At 46.0% G+C, this 22,828-nt stretch overlaps 1 protein-coding gene across 1 annotated transcript in view; it reads right to left on the reverse strand.

Annotated features, from left to right (window-relative positions):
- RASGEF1B (RasGEF domain family member 1B) overlaps window positions 1-20,116 on the reverse strand; it is a 255,872-nt gene extending 235,756 nt beyond the window's left edge. Inside the window, exon 1 of the mRNA XM_082236503.1 lies at window positions 20,033-20,116. Coding sequence (XP_082092629.1) covers window positions 20,033-20,101 — 69 coding nt within the window. The 5' untranslated portion in view covers window positions 20,102-20,116. The remainder of the gene's footprint in view (window positions 1-20,032) is intronic.
- Between the last annotated feature and the right edge of the window lie 2,712 nt (window positions 20,117-22,828).

Genomic DNA, 22,828 nt, shown 5'->3' on the forward strand with positions numbered 1-22,828 from the left:
GTTGCAAGGACTGAAGGCCTTCCCACAACCCTCTAAGTCGCCTCCTCCCCAGGTTCCTTCCCAAGCAATCCTTCATCTTGCCTGCCTTTGCTCCACTCTTTTCACACCTCTTCGGGTTCTGGGAGACCAGAGGGGAGGGGAGCTGCGTATTGCAGGAGGAGGAGACATCCTAGCTTCCTCACCAACCTGTCTCATCTCTGCCTCTTGGCTCCCCCTCCTCTTCAGCCTCCGCTTCTGGTTCTGGTTCTGGTCTGCTCTCTGCCACAAACTCTTCCTGCTCACTAGACCCTGTTTCCTCTTCAGCTTCCAATGCCTCCTCATCCCAGTTTGCTCCCTGTTCTCCCTCCTCATCCCAGTTTGCTCCCTGTTCTCCATCATCATCCCACCACCAATCCCCTGCCTCTGAGCCTTCTTCCCTTGGGGTTTACCTTTGGGGTTCCCCAGTTGGTACCTCCAGCCAGTCCATGACAAGACACTGCCAAAAGAGAGCAGAAAGGAAGGCTGAGTGGATTTCTTCAACTCTTCACATTTCAGGAAGAGCAAGCTGTCCAAGAGTCGTATCTGGGTTGTTGCTCCAGCTCACCACAGGGAACCAAATTGCTCTGTCTGACACTTCAATGCACATTACAAATCAAAAGCCAGGGACTTCCACTCTCCTTCTGGATAAAGCAGGCTAATGTGTGTGCATGTTTTTAAAAATGTATTAAACATTAAGAATCAAAGCAGAGGATTAGAGCTACTGGGAAGTTCACTGTAAGGTCAGGATAACACAGGCTGTCAAGACGGAGCAGCAACAAAAATATTGAAATGCCTCTAATATATGCAGAGAGGGTTTGATGCCAAGAGAGCCATGAAGTTTTTTAGGTTAATGCAACAGAGCGGGAGAACCGGTGCAGATGGTGGTAGGCAGAAGGGGAAGAAGTCAGATCATTCCTTCCAGAAAAGGAAAATTGGCACATCGCACCTAGGGCTCTGGGATAGGTTGTGATGCTGTGAAGAAATTGCTGGCTCCCACAAAGAAGAGGGAAATTGACTTGATGAGGAGAGAAAGGAGGATGTTTTCAATCAGGGACAGGCAACCAAAGGCCCAGGGGCCGGATGCGGCCCAATCGCCTTCTCAGTCCAGCCCGCGGATGGTCCGGGAATCAGCGTGTTTTTACATGAGTAGAATGTGTCCTTTTATTTAAAATGCATCTCTGGGTTATTTGTGGGGCCTGCCTGGTGTTTTTACATGAGTAGAATGTGTCCTTTTATTTTAAAATGCATCTCTGGCTTATTTGTGGGGCATAGGAATTCATTCATTTATTTATTTTTCAAAATATAGTCCGCCGCCCCCCCACAAGGTCTGAGGGGCGGTGGACCGGTCCATGGCTGAAAAAGGTTGCTGACCCCTGCTTTAGATATTCCAGTTGCTGAATCTGTAGTTCTTAGGATAGAATTCCTGGCGTCCTTGTCTACAGGAGAGTTCTGGAGCCTACTTCGGTAGGCAATTCTAAGCATGTTTGCAGGGACAACGGCCCCAGCTTCCTTATGGCAGTGGAGGAAAGCCCATAGCTCTGTAGTAAACCATCTACTTGGCATGCAGAAAACCCCCTGGCATCTCCATGTTGGCCTGAAATCCTGGAGAGTCACTTGGAGTTGGTGCTACTTTTCCAGAAAAAGAGGTGCCAAAACTCGCCATTGAGCACCTCCCCCATTCTTTTAGAATGGCAATGGCGCCCACCTGAGAGGTGCCAGAACTCAGTTCCAGTGAGTTCAGGCTGGGGGGGGGGGAGCCCTGCTTGCAGTCAGTTTGGATTTTTGATGATGGTGGCATCTGTCTGTCTCTGGAGACCATGGAAAAGTACACCTTCAGGGGTGAAGTCAAACTGTTCATGAGTTACAGCACCTGACGTGGCTGTAGAGGCTGATACAGGAGATAAGTCAGTGTAAATAATTCTCAGGTAGATGGACCACTGGTCTGAGAGATTATCCACACTTACATTTTGCCATAGTGTCTACCTGAACTGAGTTTTGGCTGGGGGGAAAAGCCCTGAATATTTCTATGGCAGTTCTGAAAAAACAGAGGGCACAGTGAAGCGTTTTGAAGGCAACTGATTTCATGGAATAGATGCACAGTTCTTCAGTTCCTCGCCTTGAACTTAATAAGGTTTAACAGTGCTTAACTTTGATGGAATTGTGCCCCCAGTTAAGATCAGGCTGCCAGCTTCCCAAGGGGAGTCAGGAAGAATGGATTGTTTGACTCCAGGTTTCCTGTGGCCAGAAGCTTATTAATTCTGCATCTCTCTCTTTTTTAATAAAACATCTTGCTAAGCCTCTGAATGCCAGGTGCCCAGGGAGAAGTGCTGTGAAGATTGCAGAGGAATCTGCATAGCGCTTCTCAGAGAGGCAACCGCACAACCTGCCACAATGGCTTGGGCAGCCAAATCTATTCCACCAGCAGCGTGACACTTCATTTCAATAAAACATTCAGACGCACAAATTCTAGTGTTTGAAAAGCCCGGCAGATTGATGCATCTGAATCGTTTATGGTTACAAAACACCAAGATAAAAATCACCCTGTGCAATTTAAAAGCCCCTTACTCGACTCCTGTAAGCATGCCTTCATTTCCCACAATGCCCTTCACCCAAGCTGCTCACGATGGGGTGCAAATATAAGGCTAAAATGGGATAATCCTCTGATATGTCCCACTTTTCCTTAGGACGTCCCTATTTTCATTGGAGAAATGCTGGAAGGTATTGAGTTATCCAGTATTGAGTTATCCAACCCCCAATTTATTATGTTTTTATATATGATGTAAGCCACCCAGAGTGGCTGGGGCAACCCAGTCAAATGGGCAAGGTATATATAGTAAAATTATTACCCTTGTTGTTTAATGGGATGTACCTATTTTCATCCATGGAGTAGCAATGTTGTTGTTTAATGGGATGTAGAGTTGGACACGACTAAACGACTAAACAACAACATCTATTTTCATCCATGGAGTAGCAATGACAAGCCTAGACAGCATCCTAAAAAGCAGAGACATCACCTTGCCAACAAAGGTCCATTTAGTTAAAGCTATGGTTTTCCCAGTAGTGATGTATGGAAGTGAGAGCTGGACCATAAAGAAGGCTGATCGCCCAAGAATTGATGCTTTTGAATTATGGTGCTGGAGGAGACTCTTGAGAGTCCCATGGACTGCAAGAAGATCAAACCTATCAATTCTGAAGGAAATCAGCCCTGAGTGCTCACTGGAAGGACAGATCCTGAACCTGAAGCTCCAATACTTTGGCCACCTCATGAGAAGAGAAGACTCCCTGGAAAAGACCCTGATGTTGGGAAAGATTGAGGGCACAAGGAGAAGGGGACGACAGAGGACAAGATGGTTGGACAGTGTTCTTGAAGCTACCAGCATGAGTTTGACCAAACTGCGGGAGGCAGTGGACGACAGGAGTGCCTGGCATGCTCTGGTCCATGGGGTCACGAAGAGTCGGATATGACTGAACAACTGAACAACAACAACAACCTATTTTCATCAGAGAATGTTGGAGGGTATGCAATACACAGACATTCCCAATTTCAGTATGAATTAAACTTATACTTAACAACACCTGGGAAGCAATGGTCCAAGAGGTTTTCCATTTGTCCTGTGCTTTCCAGGCATGGATGCAAGTGATTTTGCCTTTGCACCACCATTTTTCCTGGGAAAACCTTCTCTTTACTGCTGAATCAGAGAAATCCACAGAAAAACCTGATTGACATTTGCTCCGATTCAGCAGTAAAGAGCGGTTTTTTCCTAGCCCGGGGGGGGGGAGCACCAGGACAAGTAGACATGTGGATGAGCCCTTAAAAACTTTCGAGAAGCATTTATTTTATAAAAACCTATCTAATGACGCCAGCTTTGAAAAGAGTAAGAGTAAAAAAGCAGGCTGAAATGCAGTGTTGCGTCTTATTAAAACTGGCACAGAGAATCGGGGTTTTTTTGTCGACCTTGATTCCATTTTTAAATAATACATGGCAGCCTCACACTGAGCCATCAAAACGCAACCAACTTTTGAGTTCTATCAAGATTTCTCTTCTAGTGCTGATTGCGGAGCCGTTTATTAACATTTCAGTCCTTTGTCAGTCCCTTGTCCTTTAATATACTGAGCTATCAACTTGTCCAGTCATATAGGAAAGAGAGACTTAAAAACAATTCAGGTTCAATAACGGGCAGCATTTCAAAGACTGGATGCAATTTATTTCCTGCACGGATGTCCTGACCAATTCCTCCTGCCCTTTTCCCTTGACCTGCAATGTGCTTCCCTCCCATCTCATTTATCGAAGATTGTGGCAGTATTTCATTTCCAACCATGGGTGAAAAGCAAAAAAAAAAAGTCTGCCAGCAGCCGTTGCGCCAATTATGTCTCTATCTCCTTTCCAAGAACCTCCAGGTTATGTTATCAAAATTTATCAGGAGCAGATTTATATGAGATATTTTCTTTCCCCCACTTCCCCCCCCCCTGCTGTCACTGAATCAACTTGACATCCAGTCTTGTCTCAGAGTCTGGCATGCTGTTAGCACAAAAGTGAGGGGGGTTGTGGAAAGTGAGCTGAAGAACTTGCAAACACCATGTAGAACATCTCAATACATTGCGGGACACCCAAAAGCTTGTCCAGCTGCAATGGCTGGACGTACCTGAACTAAACATATTGCGGAGCCCTGAACCCTTTAATGATATTGCCTAGCTGGGATGGATGGGTGAAGAGATGTGTTTATGTGGGATAAAAAGTCCAGTTGCAGACGACTCTGGGGTTGCAGCGCTCAACAGCTTCTGGGTCATGTGGCCAGCATGACTAAGCTGCTTCTGGCAAACCAGAGCAGCACACGGAAACGCCATTTACCTTCCCGCTGGAGTGGTACCTATTTATCTACTTGAATTTAACATGCTTTCGAACTGCTAGGTTGGCAGGAACAGGGACCGAGCAACGGGAGCTCACCCCGTCGCGGGGATTTGAACTGCTGACCTTCTGATCGGCAAGCCCTAGGCTCTGTGGTTTTTAGACCACAGCGCCACCCACGTATGTTTATAGAAATTTCTGACTTCATGTGCCTTGGAACGTAGCCTGCTGTACAGAGGTAGGAGTCACACTGTTCCACCCCTTTTAATAATAATAATAATAATAATAATAATAATAATAATAATAATAATAATAAATTTTAAAAAATTATTTATACCCGCCTTTCCCGGTTCAAAAACTGGGCTCAGGGCAGCTAACGACAAATTTAAAACACTTTAAAACACTTAATTATAAAAGCAGCATAAAATACAGTATAAAAACATGAATAACAATAAAATTCAAAAATCAATTAGATAATCCCTAGGGCTAGCTGGCTGAATTGGTTCTACTTGGGCCAGCGAGGAGGCCAGGGGAGAATTAGCTGTGGGGTCTCAGAGTAGGAGAGCAGGTTTTGCCTCTATACACAGCCACAACTGGCATGTGGATCTTGGAAAGTTGTTCACAACGTCTGGACTGGAAAAGATGCTCCTCAGCTCTTCATTAAGGGCTTTAACCCCTTTCAGCATGATCCTCTGCTGGCTTGCATAAGAAATCTTAAGAATCTCCCTACAACGTCCCTCCTCTCTGCTTATGACCTGCCTGGCTTCATTCTGCTTCTTAAATTTCAGAGCGATGGTAGCATTTATACGGAGAACAGGCCTGAGCATTCTTCACAGGTGTCACCAAAGTATTCTCACAATAGCAATGTCTAAAGAAGGCCAGTGTTACCCCCCCCTTTTGGGGATCAGTGGCTGAGGGGTAGCCACTTGCTAAGCCCATCCTTCAAGATCATGACTACCCGGCTCACCACTCACACTCTCTGAGCTACATTGCTTCCACCAGATTTCATTTCAAGGGGAGGGGTTTGGCAAAATTAGGAAGCCCAAAGCTCATGAGACTCCGTGTTTTATTCATAACATTTGTGCGCCTGTACTTATCAAACATTGCTGGAATAAACAGGCATTAATTAAATAGCCAAAGAGCTCACAAACTGAGCAAACATCAATTAAGGGATGCCATCAAAAGCCTAATTAGAGAGCTCATTAAAAAAATTTCCAGCCCCTAAAGGAACTCCACCCTCAAACAAATTCCTACACAAATAAGCAAGAACTTGCTGCAGTTGTGTCTAGACTCTGCTCAGTTGTGTCATACTGAGAACAGGATCATCATTTTAATAGCAATTGGGGAAAAGATGCATGAGTGAGTGGCTCTGTAAGTACGACCATGGGCAAAATCTACAAGTCCCAATTCACCATTTAAGGACATGAGAATTACTTTCCTTTACTTTCAACCAATGGGATATGGGTGGCGCTGTGGGTTAAACCACTGTGCCACTTGGGCTTGCTGATCGAAAGGTCAGCAGTTCGAATCCCCACAACAGGGTGAGCGCCTGTTGTTCGGTCCCAGGTCCTGCCAACCTAGCAGTTTAAAAGCACACAGTGCAAGTAGATAAATAGGTACCACTCCGGCGGGAAGGTAAACGGCATTTCCATGTGCTGCTTTGGTTTCGCTAGAAGCAGCTTAGTCATGCTGGCCACATGACCCGGAAAAACTGTCTGCGGAGGCGGACAAACACCGGCTCCCTTGGCCTGTAAAGCGAGATGAGCGCTGCAACCCCAGAGTCGTTCGCAACTGGACTTAATTGTCAGGGGTCCCTTTACCTTTACCTCTAACCAAGGCGCATACACCACAAACATTTAATGCAGGGGTTTCCAAGCTGTGGTCCATGGACCACAAGTGGTCTGCAAGATTCAGTCAGGTGTTCTGTGAACTTGCACCTGAAGATGGGAGACAACACATCCATTGCATCCAATATTGATATTGATTATTAATTGTATTTTTATGGCTTCTTTCATTTCTTATGTACTGCGTTTTATTGTATTGCAATTTGACCTCCATGGAATTCATACCATGATACAATGAATACAGTATATGAGAAATAAAAGAAGCAATAAAAATACAATTGAAAATCATGCAGCATCTAGCAGCACAAACTACAATTGCTACAATAGGCTGAAAAGACATTAAGTGGTCCACCTTCAGCAGTTTTCAAGTGGTCTGGGGAGAGATTTAAAACAATTTCCCCCTCCTTGACCCAAAGAATCCAGGGAATGGCAATTTGTCAAGCATTCTGGGAACTGTAGCTCTGAGAGGGAAAAACTTCAGTTCCCAGAATTTGGGATGGTGCTGTTTAAATGTATGGTGTATATACTGCCTGAATGTCCCAGAAATGTCACAGTGTAGATAGCCAGTAACTCCCTAGCACTGGATATTCAGAGATAAACTACCTTTGACTACAGAGTATCCATTTTGCACTATTATGGTCAATAGCCTGTGACAGATCATTTGCTACTTTTAAAGATAATGTTAAAGTCATCTAACCAAGTGGCCAGTATCAGATTTTGTGTCCAGGAACTCCTTATGTTACATCTGTATTAGAGGGAAACTACTTCCATTTGTTTCTCCTGAATCTACTGCCATTGGATTTAACTGGATGAACTCATTCATTTTTTTTCACCTTCTTCGTAATTTTATACCTCTTTGCTGTGTCTCCCTGAACACACACACACACACACACACACAATTTATGATATTTCATGTGGCAAAGGAACAGAACTTGTGGTTTTGGTTTGAAGGCTATTGTGCACAAGAGGGCCAAAAATTCACAGGAAGGTTAAAAGTACATGGATGGAGATGTTTTGTTCAGGATGATGGTCACAGGAGGGTCAAAAGTTTAGGTGCAGAGGTTTTGCTCAAGTTTTTTCATAGGTGTTGTGGGGGGTTGCAATTAAGGGGAAACAGAAACTTATCAAAGGCTCTCCTCCTGATTCCCTGAAAGTGGAGAAGAAATCAAAATATTGTACAGTGGTACCTCAGGTTAAGTACTTCATTCGTTCCGGAGGTCCGTACTTAACCTGAAACTGTTCTTAACCTGAAGCACCACTTTAGCTAATGGGGTTTCCTGCTGCCGCCGCGCCTCCAGAGCACGATTTCTGTTCTCATCCTGAAGCAAAGTTCTTAACCTGAAGCACTATTTCTGGGTTAGTGGAGTCTGTAACCTGAAGCGTATGTAACCCGAGGTACCACTGTACATACATCAATATAAAAAACTGGATAAGCCAAAAGGTTGTGGGGTCAGAAGCTTGAAAAGGTGGAGGTGAAGAATTGCAAGAAATAAAAAGAGATGGGGCACTTTAAGAGATCCAAAACACTGGAAAATGCTAGAGTGCACAGGAAGTAACCAGGAGAGGGCAAGGAAGAGACCAAGAAGCTGAACTAAGGATGTAAATTGATAAGTACTGCCTTGGTTAAGGAAACAGTGCAGCGGACGTATAGCTGTTTTGATTTTGTTCTAATGGGTAACAACTCAAACTCACCCACCCTCTGAAGGTAAAACCAAATATCAGCAGTCATTTTCACTCTGCCTGCCCTGAAACTTACAAACATCACCGGACTGAATACTGATCCCAAATCAAACAATTGCAGTACCACAGACAGCAACCTGTGCTACCGTAAAAGCAAAGGCAAGATAAATGAGACTTTTTATTTACCGGTTCATGTGTCCATTGCTTCCTGTTGAATGTTGTATCCTAAGAAAAGGCAAATCTATTCTTCCTCTGGGGCACCCCTATGAAAGAATATAGTCTGAAGAAGGGAGCGAGGGGGGACTGCTACCGATATTCTAGTAGGGCTGTTTATGCTTGGAACTTGCTGTAAGTCAAAACAGTTATTCAAAAAAGCAACCTATAAATGATTAAACAATTAAGATTAAGAGATTATGTTCTGCAAGTCCCTTATAGCTGATTCAAGTGAAAAACTGACATCATAAAAAATCTAACGGGCAGAGGGGCAGAGTGAGTTGGTGAGTGGTGGACTTGTAGTTTGTTTTTTCTTCTGGATGTTGAAAGCTAGCTCAGCACAAATGTCAAGAAGAGGATGTTAATGAAGATAGAGAATTCTCCAGCAACACAGAAATTAGATTCAGCAGATTATCTTTCTGGGCCTGAACCATATTTCCCCTCCCCTTTTCAAGGAGCGGAATCCACACATGCTAAGATGTGGAAACAACAAACCCCAAATACACATTTTCTTCGGCTTTCAAGGGGTGGAGGGAATGTGGTTTGAGTATGCATGCACATTAGAGCAGGCATCCCCAACCTGCAGCCCTCCAAATGTTTTGGGCTACAACTCCCATGATCCCTAGCTAACAGGACCAGTGGTCAGGGATGATGGGAATTGTAGTCCATAACATCTGGAGGGTCGAAGGTTGGGGATGCCCACATTAGATGCTTGCATCCAGTCGAAATGTGAGAGAGGGACTTGCAGCATATGCATCTTTACTCAGAAGTAAATGCCAGCTTACTCTCTGGAAAGTGTACATCGAATTAGAGCCTTAAACTGAGCTTTTGCATCTTTGTGATGACCTGCTGTTTAAGTTACAGGGAACCAGGCAGAGGGCCTTCTCGGTAGTGGCACCCTCCCTGTGGAACACCCTCCCAACAGATGTCAAAGAGAACAACAACTACCAGACTTTTAGAAGACATCTGAAGGCAGCCCTATTTAGGGAAGCTTTTAATTTTTGATGTATTACAGTATTTTTATATTTTTTTGGAAGCTGCCCAGAGTGGCTGGGGAAGCCTAACCAGATGGGCGGGGTATAAATAATAAATTATTATTATTATTATTATTATTATTATTATTATTATTATTAGTTCCATCCTCATCTCTGTCTTGCTTCTGCTGTTTTCAAATGTAGGAGAGACACCCTCTCCAAGTAGGAAAGCCTAGATCAGGGATGAGGAACCTGTTGCTGGACTACAGAGACCAACAGGGGCACCAACTCAAACAAAATTTGGAGGGGGAAGGTAAGCCCCACCCCACATAATCAACCACATGGCATGGTACATGCATGTCATTTGAATGGCAACTCTTTTGGGGGCACCCTCTCAAATATTTTATTGGGGAGGGGGCAAAGACCCCTCAGCCCCTAGGAGTTGAAGGCCATCACTGACCATGCTGGATGGGGCTGATGAGAGTTCAACAGCATATAGAGGGCCACACATTCCCCATCCCGTGCCTGGATGCAAACTCAGAGCAGGTCCTGGAAGAAGTTATGAGGGCATGGCTGCTCCCTGCACACAAGCACTTCCAGTGATGAGGTTCTGTTGCAGATTCCACTTATTAATGATACTAGAGTGGGGCTGGGGAACTTTGGCCCTCCCGATGTTGCTGGACTCCCACTAGCCCCAGCCATCATGGCCAAGGCTGATGGGAGTTGTAATCCAACAACATCCCCCACCCCTGTACTAAAGGAATACAGGGGTACCTTGGTTCTCAAACTTAATCTGTTCCAAAACCAAAGCGTTCCAAAACCAAGGCGTGCTTTCCCATAGAAAGTAATGCAAAATGGATTAATCCGTTCCAGACTTTTTAAAACAGCAATTTAACATGAATTTTCCTATCTAACGAGACCATTGATCCATAAAATGAAAGCAATAAACAATGTACTGCAGTCACACAATCAATCAATCAGTAGCGGGACTGGGTTCCACACAGTCACAAAAACAAAAGAACCACAAGAACGCAAAATAAATAGCAAAATCAGACAGACCTCAGCGTAACACTCAAAACATAAGTGTGGCACTCAAAATGGAGCATGTTTGGCTTCCGAAAAACATTCGCAAACTGGAACACTTACTTCCGGGTTTGCAGTGTTCGGGTTCCAAGTTGTCTGAGTACCAAGCCGTTTGAGAACAAGGTACCACTGTAGTGTGACGCTAAGCAAAGATGACTCTGAGAAATTTGCTAGTTTGGAGAAGTACGCAATCTGCTCAAAGCCCCTTTGAGAAGAAGTGGGGTAGAAGTATAATGAAAGAAACTTCACCTTTCTCTCTCGAATAAACAACATCTGGACTTCACAAGCTAAGTATGACACTGGAGTCAAAAGAAGCTACATCGCCATGGGAATCCCCACTCATCCGCCTTGGTTCCCGGGATTTCTTGATGCAGAATGCAAAAGACTGAACCTGCACTTTGACATGCAAGCCATATGCTCTGCTATAGAGGCAAGCTCTCTCTGTTCCTGCCTGTCACTTCAGGGATCTTTTCGAGGCTGATCTATCTAGCCTTAGGGCTTGTTATTAATATTGTCATCTAACCCCCCCCCCCCCGAGGAAAGAAGTGTTTCGTCTCCACAGGGGTTCACAGTGCAATGCTTCATCTTAAGAACACCAGCTAACAATGATCATTTCACTCTTTTTTCTCTCTCCCCACCAAGCCTTCTTTCAAAGGCAATGTTAACCAAGGGAGGCTTGCTCAGGAATAAGTTGCAAATAAAAAGGCGCAGGATTTCAATGCAAAAGCCTGGGCCAAATGAGAAATTGGTCAGGGGCTTCTGCAGGGCAGCTTGAACCACTCTTTCAGCGCAAACCTACTATTGCCAAGGTCACCCAGTATCAAACTAGATGTGATGATATCCAGATCTTTGGGTGAATGCAGCTGTTGGCTCAAAGAAAACTTGGATGATTTGCCTTAAGCAAAGCATTTCTTTAAAACAAAAAGAGGAGAAGAGGCAGGAGAACTGGGGTGTGATGCAAAAGATGTGAGGCTCAGGAATGGGAACCTAACTGAGATCCTAGGCTGCATGCACGCCACACCTTTAAGCCACCTTCCCACCCCTAAATAATCCTGGGAGTTGTGGTTCGCAACGGGTGCCGGGAATTAATAGCACTGCGCAGGGTAAGTGACAGGATTCTTTGGGAGAAGCCATGTGTTTTAAATGTCCAGTATGCACATGGCCTTATTTATTGGAGGTGCCAGGAACCGGACCTGGGGCGTTCGGGTCAAACTACATCTTACACCAAGAGACCCATGTTTAATTCCTCATTTTTATTTCCCTAAATGTGGAGGTGAGGTTGTTGCAAATTTAATCCTCCAGGTATTGTGAGCTAGGGACATACAGTGGTACCTTGGGTTAAGAACTTAATTCGTTCTGGAGGTCCGTTCTTAACCTGAAACTGTTCTTAACCTGAGGTACCACTGTAGCTAATGGAGCCTCCCGCTGCCGCCGTGCAATTTCTGTTCTCATCCTGAAGCAAAGTTCTTAACCCGAGGTACTATTTCTGGGTTAGCGGAGTCTGTAACCTGAAGCATCTGTAACCCAAGGTATCATTGTATAAACCTGTTTCCTCTGTTTCTACTTTCCCAATTTAAATTCACCCCACATCCCGGCTTTTTGGTTCCGTGGTGAGAAAATACAGGTGTGATACACTGGGACCTATATTTTCTCTCCTGCGGATCAAAGTAGCAGCTTGAGTTGCGCCATTTAGATTGGGGAAAACAGCAGGGAGGCAAATAGTTAAATGCTCCCCAGCCCTCACGCTGCTTCCCCATTTATACCAGCAGCACACAGGCACACACTCGCAGTTGTATCAAAGTCAGGCTCTCCTGGAGAAACTTCTTGCTGGCCCCTTCTACACTCAAAGCATGTCCTCTGTGGCTGAGCTACAATCCCTCCCCCTACATCCAATCCAAGGGACTATTTTGTATGCCATGAAGCTTTCCGCAGCCCTTCTTCTCCCTCCTGGAAATCCACGATAGTTTTGCAATGGATTTCCCCTGCAAGTGGGATTATTGCTGCTCAGCTATTTCCACTGGCTGCCTATATTTACAGTGAGATTAATGAATCCTTTATTAAAGCCCCTGCTATTGAGATTGAACTTTATTCACGGCAAACTGGGCGGCGTGTAAAGCTATGCATAGTTTTAATTAGTCCATTTCCCTCAGAGGCCTTCGGCTTGAGGTTCGGGGAAGGAATCTGAGTGGCTGTCAATAAATTAAACCATTACATGAATGCAGCAATAGTCCCTTCTCTTTATTCACTGCTGAAAGCTCTATATATAGGACACCTAGAAACCCAAAGTGATTCATCAAAGAGTCCATTATTCTGCAGGAGCTTAGGCTTTTCTGCTTCTCAGTGGGATTCCTGTTTCTTTGCGGGCTGCGTTCAAGGCATAAATTCAACAGATGAAGATGGGGTTCCAGTTCCCTGAAAAACAGAATATATCTCCCATTCCTAAGCTCCCATAAGCCCTCTGTGTGCCTATTGGGTTTCCCAGTAGGAGATTAGGGGAATCTGCCAGTATACTGGTGACCACTGAAGGACTTTCTCCATCTACAGCAGCCATGGGGAATCCTGTGACTCTCCAGAGGTTGCTGGACTCCAACAGGGCTGTCTTTGGTCTTTCAAATTTCAGCAACACCCTGTGCCAGGCCAAAATTCAGCACGCCGCCCTGCCTCTCACCTTCGGTTCTGCTCAGTTCACTATGTCATAGTTGTGTAGCCCTGTGGCTCCCATTAGGCTTGGCGCCCAGTGCAGCAGAACTGGTCACACAGTCCTAAATCGACCTCTGACTCCAACTATAATTATATGATTCTAATATCCTATGAAACACCCGTTACTCAAGCTTTAGTTTTCAGTTGAGCTCCTAGGTGACATCATGCCAAAAGTTTCCCCTTTCTCCAAAACTGGAAGCATCATCCCTGGTTAGTTTATTTATTTGCATATATTTATTAAAACATTGGTACGCGGGTGGCGCTGTGGGTTAAACCACAGAGCCTAGGACTTGCCGATCAGAAGGTCGGCAGTTCGAATCCCCGCAACGGGGTGAGCTCCTGTTGCTCAGTCCCTGCTCCTGCCAACCTAGCAGTTTGAAAGCACGTCAAAGTGCAAGTAGATAAATAGGTACCACTCCAGCGGGAAGGTAAATGGCGTTTCCGTGTGCAACTCTGGTTCTCCAGAAGTGGCTTAGTCATGCTGGCCACATGACCCGGAAGCTGTATGCCGGCTCCCTCGGCCAATAAAGCGAGATGAGCGCCGCAACCCCAGAGTCGGTCACGACTGGACCTAATGGTCACCTTATTTATGAAAACATTTATTGGCAGTTCTTCAGCCACCACTCAGAGAGCATCTTACAAAAGAGCAGTGGCGTAGCGTGGGGGGTGCCAGGGGTGCCGGCAGCACCGGGCGCAACATTTTGGGGGGGCGCGTTTGGCCGGCCCCCCTCGAGGAAGCGGGAACCTCTCCAAGACGGGAGAGACCTCCTCCCGCCGCCAGCCTTCGGAAGGCTGCTCCGAAGCCTGGCGGTGGGGCGGAGAGACCTTCTCCCCGCGCCAGCCTTCGGATGGCTGTCCTGAAGACTTGTGGTGGGAGCAGTGGCGTAGCGTGGGGGGTGCAGGGAGGGCTGCCGCACCTGGCACAACATCTGGGGGGGCGGAAGAGACTCGAGTGCTAAAATCCACGGGTTAGGGGGCGCAAATTACTTGCCTTGCCCCGGGTGCTGAGAACCCACGCTACGCCACTGCAAAAGAGGGTAAGAAATAAAAACACAATAAGATGTAACAGGCAAATTTGGCAACCACTTAACAAGTCCTGCATAAATGAACACACATCAAATGGCCTAGGGCAATGATGGCCAAACTTGGCCCTCCAGCTGTTTTGGGACTACAATTCCCATCATCCCTAACCACTGGTCCTGTTAGCTAGGGATGATGGGAGCTGTAGTCCCAAAACAGCTAGAGGGCCAAGTTTGGCCATCACTGGTAGGCAAATGAAAAGAAAACCACCATCTTTTTTCTCTCGTAAAAGTAAAAACAGACGATGTTAGGCAAACTTTTCTGGGGACAGACGTCCATGAAAGGGTTGTTTAGTCATTTAGTCGTGTCTGACTCTTCGTGACCCCATGGACCAGAGCACGCCAGGGACTCCTGTCTTCCACTGCCTCCCGCAGTTTGGTCAAACTCATGCTGGTAGCTTCAAGGACACTATCCAACCATCTCGTCCTCTGTCGTCCCCTTCTCCTTGTGCCCTCCATCTTTCCCAACATCAGGGTCTTTTCCAGGGAGTCTTCTCTTCTCATGAGGTGGTCAAAGTATTGGAGCCTCAGCTTTGTCCTTCCAGTGAGCACTCAGGGCTGATTTCCTTCAGAATGGAGAGGTTTGATCTTCTTGCAGTCCATGGGACTCTCAAGAGTCTCCTCCAGCACCAAAATTCAAAAGCACCAATTCTTCGACAATCAGCCTTCTTTATGGTCCAGCTCTCACTGGACCATAAAGAAGGCTGATCGCCTGAAAATGCCCCATCTCTATTCACGATGGCTATACAGACACCATAAATTTAAAGCACAGATGATCCCCCAAAAAAAAATCCTGGGAGCTATAGTTCACTTTTCACAGGGCTATAATTCCCAACACCCTCAAACTACAGTTCTCAAGATTCTTGGGAGGTGCTTTAAATGTGCCTTGAATTTCTACCACCCACTTTACTTTACATGTTGGGTGAAGTGAGGTATCTGAGGCGGCAATTAATGGCCTGACAGTTTCATGCATGGGGAGGGAGGGATATGTGATTCAGGATTCCTGGGTATGTGATTCAGGATTCCTAAGCTTTTAAAGCCAGCACTTTGGATTGTGCTTGAAAATGGACACACACACACACACACCAGCTCAGTCTTCCTCTCTGACGTCAGAGTCACAAGACCGTACATATCTCAAAATTTGCAGCACTGGATCTAAAACCTGCTGGAAATGTAAAGAAAACGATGGTACATTTTATCATATGTGGTGGGAATGCAAAAGGGTTAGAAATTGGGAAATGGGAAATGATATATAATGAATTGGGGAAAAAATGTTTTAAAAGACTTTTGTTAAGAAGCCAGATGCATTCCTCCTATGAATTTTAGATCAAGATTTAAAAAAAGAAAATTGGAAATTATTTATGTATGCAACAACAGCGGCAAGAATTATATTAGCACAAGCTTAGAAGACATAACAAATACCAACGAAAGAACAATGACAAGGGAAACTTATGGAACATGCAGAACTGGCAAAATTAACAGATAAAATACATGAAAAGGATAACAAAGACTTTAAAAGAGAACGGGAACCATTTGCAACATATATAAAGAAACAACATAAAGAATTGGACTCACTGGCAGGGTTTGAATAAACAAACACAATTGTATATAACAAAAAGTAAGATTATATGTATTGGGGAAATTTTGGGAAACAACAGGGTGAGTAATATGGCAATAAAACAAAATGTGAATATGAGGGAAGTCCAGGGGAGGAGGGGAAATATGGAAAATTGTTAGAGGATGTATACATGGGGAAACCAATAAAAATATTTTTTAAAAAATAAATTTGCAGCACTGCGGGGGGGGGGGGACTCTACATGGTCTGGTGAATCCAAAGATAAATTTGAAGCATCAAACACACATGCAGAGAAGCTAAAGGCCTCTTTAATCCAACACACAAAAGCAATTCCAGACGAAGAAAGTATCAAATGGAATTAGAAGCGCTTGCTAATTCACCCTCTGTTCTTCCCCGAGTACCAAATGCTTCCCGACACTCAACTTGATGATGCTGAAGCCTTTTGTGCTGTCAGATGTAGGCGCTGCCAGAGGAGCCAGCTAATTTTAGACGACCCCAAGAGCTGGTTGGCTGTGGCTGTGCCTTTTGATGGGAATTTTTGGCGGCAGCAAATTGCTCTCGTGGATCTGAAGTGTGCATGGCATGGGATGCCAAAATGTTGCATGGAATATATCTTGAAGTGAAATGACAATAATTAAAAAATGTCCTCCTACACATGTGTCGAATGAAGAAGCAAAAGCTTGCAGTGCTTGAAGTGTTCTTCAGTAGCTCCTGCCATGGCTTGTGAGGCCATCACAGATAAGGCCCTGCTCCTTGCAGACATTGATCTGACCATCGCAGACTATTGAGTTCAAAGCAGCGCGTCATTTGATGATCACATTGTGGTAGGGAAGAGAAGGGTTCTGATGGGAGAAGTCATCTCCAAAGGTCTTCTGGACCAAGGGGCTTTATAAGCAAAAGCCCATCACTTTGAATTGTGCTCAGAAACTAATCGGGAGCTAGTATAATTCCTTCACCACAGCTGCTTCATGCTCCCATCAAGTCCCTTGCATCTTTAACTGGATAATGGTACACATGCCCAGCTTTCTCCCACAGCTGAGCATCTGAAACTTCCCATAAAAGTGATTTGCAAAGGAGGCAATTATATCCTTGCCAGCTGCAAAAAACCCAGCCTTCACCTGTTGCAATTTTTAAAAAAGTTTTTATTGGGTTTTTTAAAACTAGTTCCCCAAGTAGATTTATCCCAGCCACAGACCTAACCATCCCATCAGTCTGAAGTCTAGAGGTATATGTTTCTGTCTGTCTTTTAAAGTACAAATTGCTTCCTCCATGGTAGAAGGGGGGGGGGACCTAAATAGGTGGAGTCTTGGAGGGACTGTGCAAATTCCCATCTGAGCATCTGATATATGCTCTGTGCTGTCTGCTGGGAGGAGTAAATTTGCTTCTTCTTATGCCCTCCTCCTTGCATATTTTTCAATAAGCAAATATTACAAAGGCAGAGACATCACCTTGCCAACAAAGGTCCGTATAGTTAAAGCTATGGTTTTCCCAGCAGTGATATATGGAAGTGAGAGCTGGACCATAAAGAAGGCTGATCGCCAAAGAATTGATGCTTTTGAATTATGGTGCTGGAGGAGACTCTTGAGAGTCCCATGGACTGCAAGAAGATCAAACCTATCCATTCTGAAGGAAATCAGCCCTGAGTGCTCACTAGAAGGACAGATCGTGAAGCTGAGGCTCCAGTACTTTGGCCACCTCATGAGAAGAGAAGACTCCCTGGAAAAGACCCTGCTGTTGGGAAAGATAGAGGGCACAAGGAGAAGGGGACGACAGAGGACGAGATGGTTGGATAGTGTTCTCGAAGCTACCAGCATGAGTTTGACCAAACTCTGGGAGGCAGTGGAAGACAGGAGTGCCTGGCGTGCTCTGGTCCATGGGGTCATGAAGAGTCGGACACGACTAAACAACTAAACAACAACAACACAAAGGCCCCACAACTCTTCAGAACCCCTTCCTCCGAAAGGAAAATAAACATGGCAGTGCTTGTTAATTAGGTCCTTTCTGGGCTTATATTTTGGGTTCTGGGGTCTTACTGTACAAATATACAGGGCCAACAAAAGATGGGTGCTTCCTGTAAAGCCATTAACTCGAGAGCCTACCAAGGCCTAACTGCACCACAGGTGTATTTTAGAGCAGCCCAGGTGAGCCATCAGTGAAGCCTGCATGAGCTGAGAGCACATCCTTAAACATCACCCAGAATCCCTTGCAGTGGATTCCCAGGTTCCCCGGTGCAGAGAGCTAGAAAATCAGTGGCTTAAGGCTTCTGTCCCAGGAACTCAGCCCAGTGTGTCTTCCAAGAAAACGTCCTTAGCACTGGGCTGCTATAATATTCCTCCCTGCCTCCACTTTATATTCAAATTTCTGCTGACAAAGAGCTGAGGACAGCACAAAATACACTGGGCTTAATCTTTACTTTTGCCATAAATCGTGCTTATTGCTCGCTGCCTTCCTGTCATTGTTGGCTGCATGTTGCCTGTGCTGGACTGGCTGGAGGTGGTATGATCCCAAACATGGGGCCAAAACTCCATACTATGGGTGGATTTACTGTATATCTGTGTATCCTCTTTCCGCAGGGAGACGTAAGTGGGAGTGGCCTATTTTGATCCTCACCACAACCCAGTGAGGTAGGTTAACCTGAGAGACAGTGACAGAGCCAAGGCCATACCAGGTGGAGCAGGGATAGCTCAGGGATGAGACTCTTGATCGCGGGTTTGAGCCCCGTGTTGGGCCAAAGATTCCTGCACTGCAAGGGGTTGGACTAGATGATCATTGTGGTCCCTTCTAAGTCTACAATTCTATGAAACGCAGGGATTCCTTGCCCATATCCAGCATTATTGGGAGGGAGCGCCATAACTCAGTGGCAAAGCATCAGTTCTGGCATCTCCCTGGCATCTCCAGGTAAGGCTTGGAGAGAGCTTTGACTAAAATCCTGGAGAGACACCACCAATCAGTGGGTCCCCAGATGTTGTTGGACTACAACTCCCATCATCCCTGAGTGCTGGCCTTGCTAGCTAGGGGTGATGGGAGTTGTAGTTCAACAGCATCTGGGGACCCACAGGTTGAGAAAGGCTGGTTTAGACAGTACCGAGCAAGACAGACCGGGACAACGCAGCTTCCTGTGCTCCTGCATACACGTATCAATCTACACATTCCAACTTTAGAAGTCGTGCCATCTAAGCAAGACGGAACCTCGCCAAAAGATGCAAAAACCAGCTTTCAAACTCCTAAATACAATGCACAGGAGCTGAGCCAAAGTTGGCCAAAGTCATCTCAGCTTCTTATTTGCGAGAATCACCTTGCATCGCTGATACTTAGAAAGCACACACAAGTCTGCAACCTTTTTCCCCCCTCTGTCGTTTTCCAGCTCCGCCACAGTTGAAGTACACCTTCTTCATTCACATTCTGGACCTTGTGTTCCCCTCTACACACACACACACACACACACACACACTTGCATTTGACAGTTTACTGGAAGCCACTTTCTAGTTCAAGTGCAATTTCCTTTGGGGAATCAACAGAGGATGCAGACTTTACAGCAAGAACCTCTTCCTAGACTAACAAGTGCCCTGGCTCCTTTCTCCACCCGCCCGCCTGCCCCCCCCCCCCCACCGCAGAAGGATGATTTCAATCCTCCAGAGAAGCAGTCAGGAAATATCCCTGCTTGGGGAAAAGCTACAGATATCCCCAGCATGTGCTGCGGATGTCAAGAGGGTGCAATTAAACTCCAGTCAACTGACAGCTAACGCACTGATGTGTCAAGTAGAAGTCAGTTCTGCTCTTGTGTTGGAGAACCACAGGTGGGTCCATCTCCTCCACAACCACCACCACCCTTCTTTTCACCCCACCCAGAAAGCAGGCTGGCTAGCACTTGGAGGGGTGGGGGTGATGACCGAGGAGCCCTGATCTGACCAAAGGACCATTGAGGCATTTTAAAGAAGCAAGCAAGCACAAATGCAACAAGGATATCATCAGATTTTTTTAGCTTGCACCTGCACCCTGCAAAGCCCCCTGGCGCTTACCTCGAACATGGGGGAGTGTCCCTTGCCTGGCAATGTGCAGCCCAGAAGCACCGCGAGAAACTTTGCCATATACAAGCAGAGAGGAAGGGTTTTCGCCCAGAGATCTTGTTGACACTGTGCCAGGTAGAATTTCCTTTGAAGGCGTAGCAGCAGCGGCGGCGGCGGCAGAGAAAGAGAGGGGCTTCCTTAGAGCCAAGCCCTGGCCATTCCTTCCAAGAGAGAGAGGGTCTTGTTTATCCAAGCTCTTCCTGCCCCACCATTGTGTTAAGGAGATGGTGCGATGGTGCGGAGGATCCCCTCCTGACTCGCCCAGGTCTGAAGCGGCCTGAATTTGCGAGAGGTAAGGCAGGAATTGGACAGATCCACGGCAAGAGAAGGGACCAGAGCTGTGTGATGCTTGCTTCCAGCCTTTCCCAGCAAATGTCACTATTACTACGGTGAAAAGGGGGGAGGGCCCCGCAAGGGGGAGGCAAGAGGGACAACGGTTGCAGCGCATGAAACGGCTGGGAGGGGGAAGGAAAAAGGCATCGCCTTCTGCATCACTGGGTGGTTTGAGAGGAAAGGGGGAGCGCAGGATCGGAGCTGCGCCAAACTGTCTGTTCGCAACAAGAGCCGAAAAGGCTAGCAAAGGAAACTGTTTCAGATCTTAAGTAGGATCTTTGCGCATCAATTTCCAGGCTGGCTAGGGGTGTGCAAGCCAGATCGTTTCTGGTCCCAGAGCAATGTATGTAGATTGGGCACCTCTGCCGCAATTGCACACACACTCAAAATGAAAAGATTTGTGTTATGTGTGAATTTGCGTTCTGTTTTGCAAGTGGGGTGAAGGATCCCTTCCCTCAAAAAAGAAAAAGAAAAACTCAGGGGCCCAGCACAAGTAAAAGAAATAGAATGTCAGTAGAACTTTTCCCCATAACATTGTTTCCATATTAGAAAGGGCTTAATCGGTTGAATTTCTGCCTGCCGCACAGCTGTTAAGAGCCCTACTGTTCCCCAGCGCCAATGCTAAACCATGTAAAAGAACTCAAGTTACAGATACAGGTAGGTAGCCGTGTTGGTCTGCTGTAGTCGAAACAAAAGAAAAACATTCCTTCCAGTAGCACCTTAAGGTAAAGGTGACCATTAGGTCCAGTCATGACCGACTCTGGGGTCGCGGCGCTCATCTCGCTTTACTGGCCGAGGGAGCCGGCGTACAGCTTCCGGATCATGTGGCCAGCATGACTAAGCTGCTTCTGGAAAACCAGAGCAGCGCACGGAAACGCCGTTTACCTTCCCACCGGAGCGATACCTATTTATCTACTTGCACTTTGACGTGCATTCAAAGTGCTAGGTTGGCAGGAGCAGGGACTAAGCAACGGGAGCTTACCCCATCGTGGGGATTCAAACTGCCAACCTTCTGATCGGCAAGACCTAGGCTCTGTGGTTTAACCCACAGCGCCACCTGCGTCCCTTAGTAGCACCTTAGAGACCAACTAAGTTTGTTATTGGTATGAGCTCATACCAGTAACAAACTTCGTTGGTCTCTAAGGTGCTACTGGAAGGAATTTTTTTATTTTGTTTCAAGTCACAGAGATGGCGAGCCAGTTACCGCAGACCTTTCGACGGTTGATCTAAGTCTGGCAACGCTACGCTCTATGCTTGGAGCAGGACCTGACATGTGATTTCAGATGGGAAGTGGCTGGGTTGTCAGAAGAGATATAGGATTTGCAGCAACCGGGGTCCACTCTTGGATAAAGTCAAGGTTAAATTTTTAAAAATCAAACAGCAGTGTGTTCCAGACACAAACACTGTGGTTATTTATTATTTATTCCTCATAAAATAAGTACAGCAATGCAATCAGCACAGGTCAAACCACCACTTTTTCCTCTCCAAAGGGAGTTGAACCTGTGACTTGACGTTTAAGTGTTTATACCAGCAACAACAGAGACCAAAGGAAAGCAAAAACAGCCAGAGCCACATACTGCCGTCAGTCGTAGTGGCTTCCGAGAGGGAGGAGAATCTTGCCTTTTTGCTTCGCAAGAATTCTAGCAATCCAGAAGCATTCAGAAGTCTGGCATAAACTGCCCCGTTGTCTGTTGATCCCTTCCCCTTGCTCAGCCTTGGCTTCTGTACTACACACATGACACCCACGACACAGAAGAAGTGGGAAACTTGTGGCCTGCATTTCCCACCAGCCCCAACCAGCATGGCCAATGGGCAGGGATGATATCAACTGCAGTCTAGAGGGCATTGCAGAGGGCTGGACTAGATGACCCTTGAAGTTCCTTCCAACTCTGCCATTCTAGTATTCTAGGTTCCCAACTCCTGGTAGACAAGGCCAGCCCAAGACTTTTTTTCTGCTGTGTGTGAAGGAGGAAGTGTGGCCTTCCCTATTCCAAATACAGAAGATGACGGGATTGGCAGCTGACCCATAATAATATATATCTTCTGTTTTACATTTTAAAGTACTCATTTTTACATCCTTAAGATATCAATGACTTCCCTTCTTTTCTTTCCCTGGTTCATTTTGCATAGCATAAATCCCTGCATATTTTACAGAAACTATATCATTCAGTATTCCATTACTACATCCATCAAAAACTTATTTACACTGTTGAATTTATCTTACTGCTGCCAGCGTTTTCAGGGTGGAAAACAGGAACAGCTGGTATGCGGGAAAAGAGGGAGATCCCCACCACGCCTGCGTTAAATAGGGCAGGCCATGCCCCCAGAGCCAGCCGATTGGCTGGCCAGGGGAAGACATGGCCGGGGATTCCCCCAATCGTGCGGGAGCTGTGACGCCCGCATTCCCACCTCCTC

This window comes from Podarcis vaucheri, assembly GCF_965113315.1.
Source record: "Podarcis vaucheri genome assembly, chromosome: 9".
Taxonomy (NCBI): Eukaryota; Metazoa; Chordata; class Lepidosauria; order Squamata; family Lacertidae; genus Podarcis; species Podarcis vaucheri.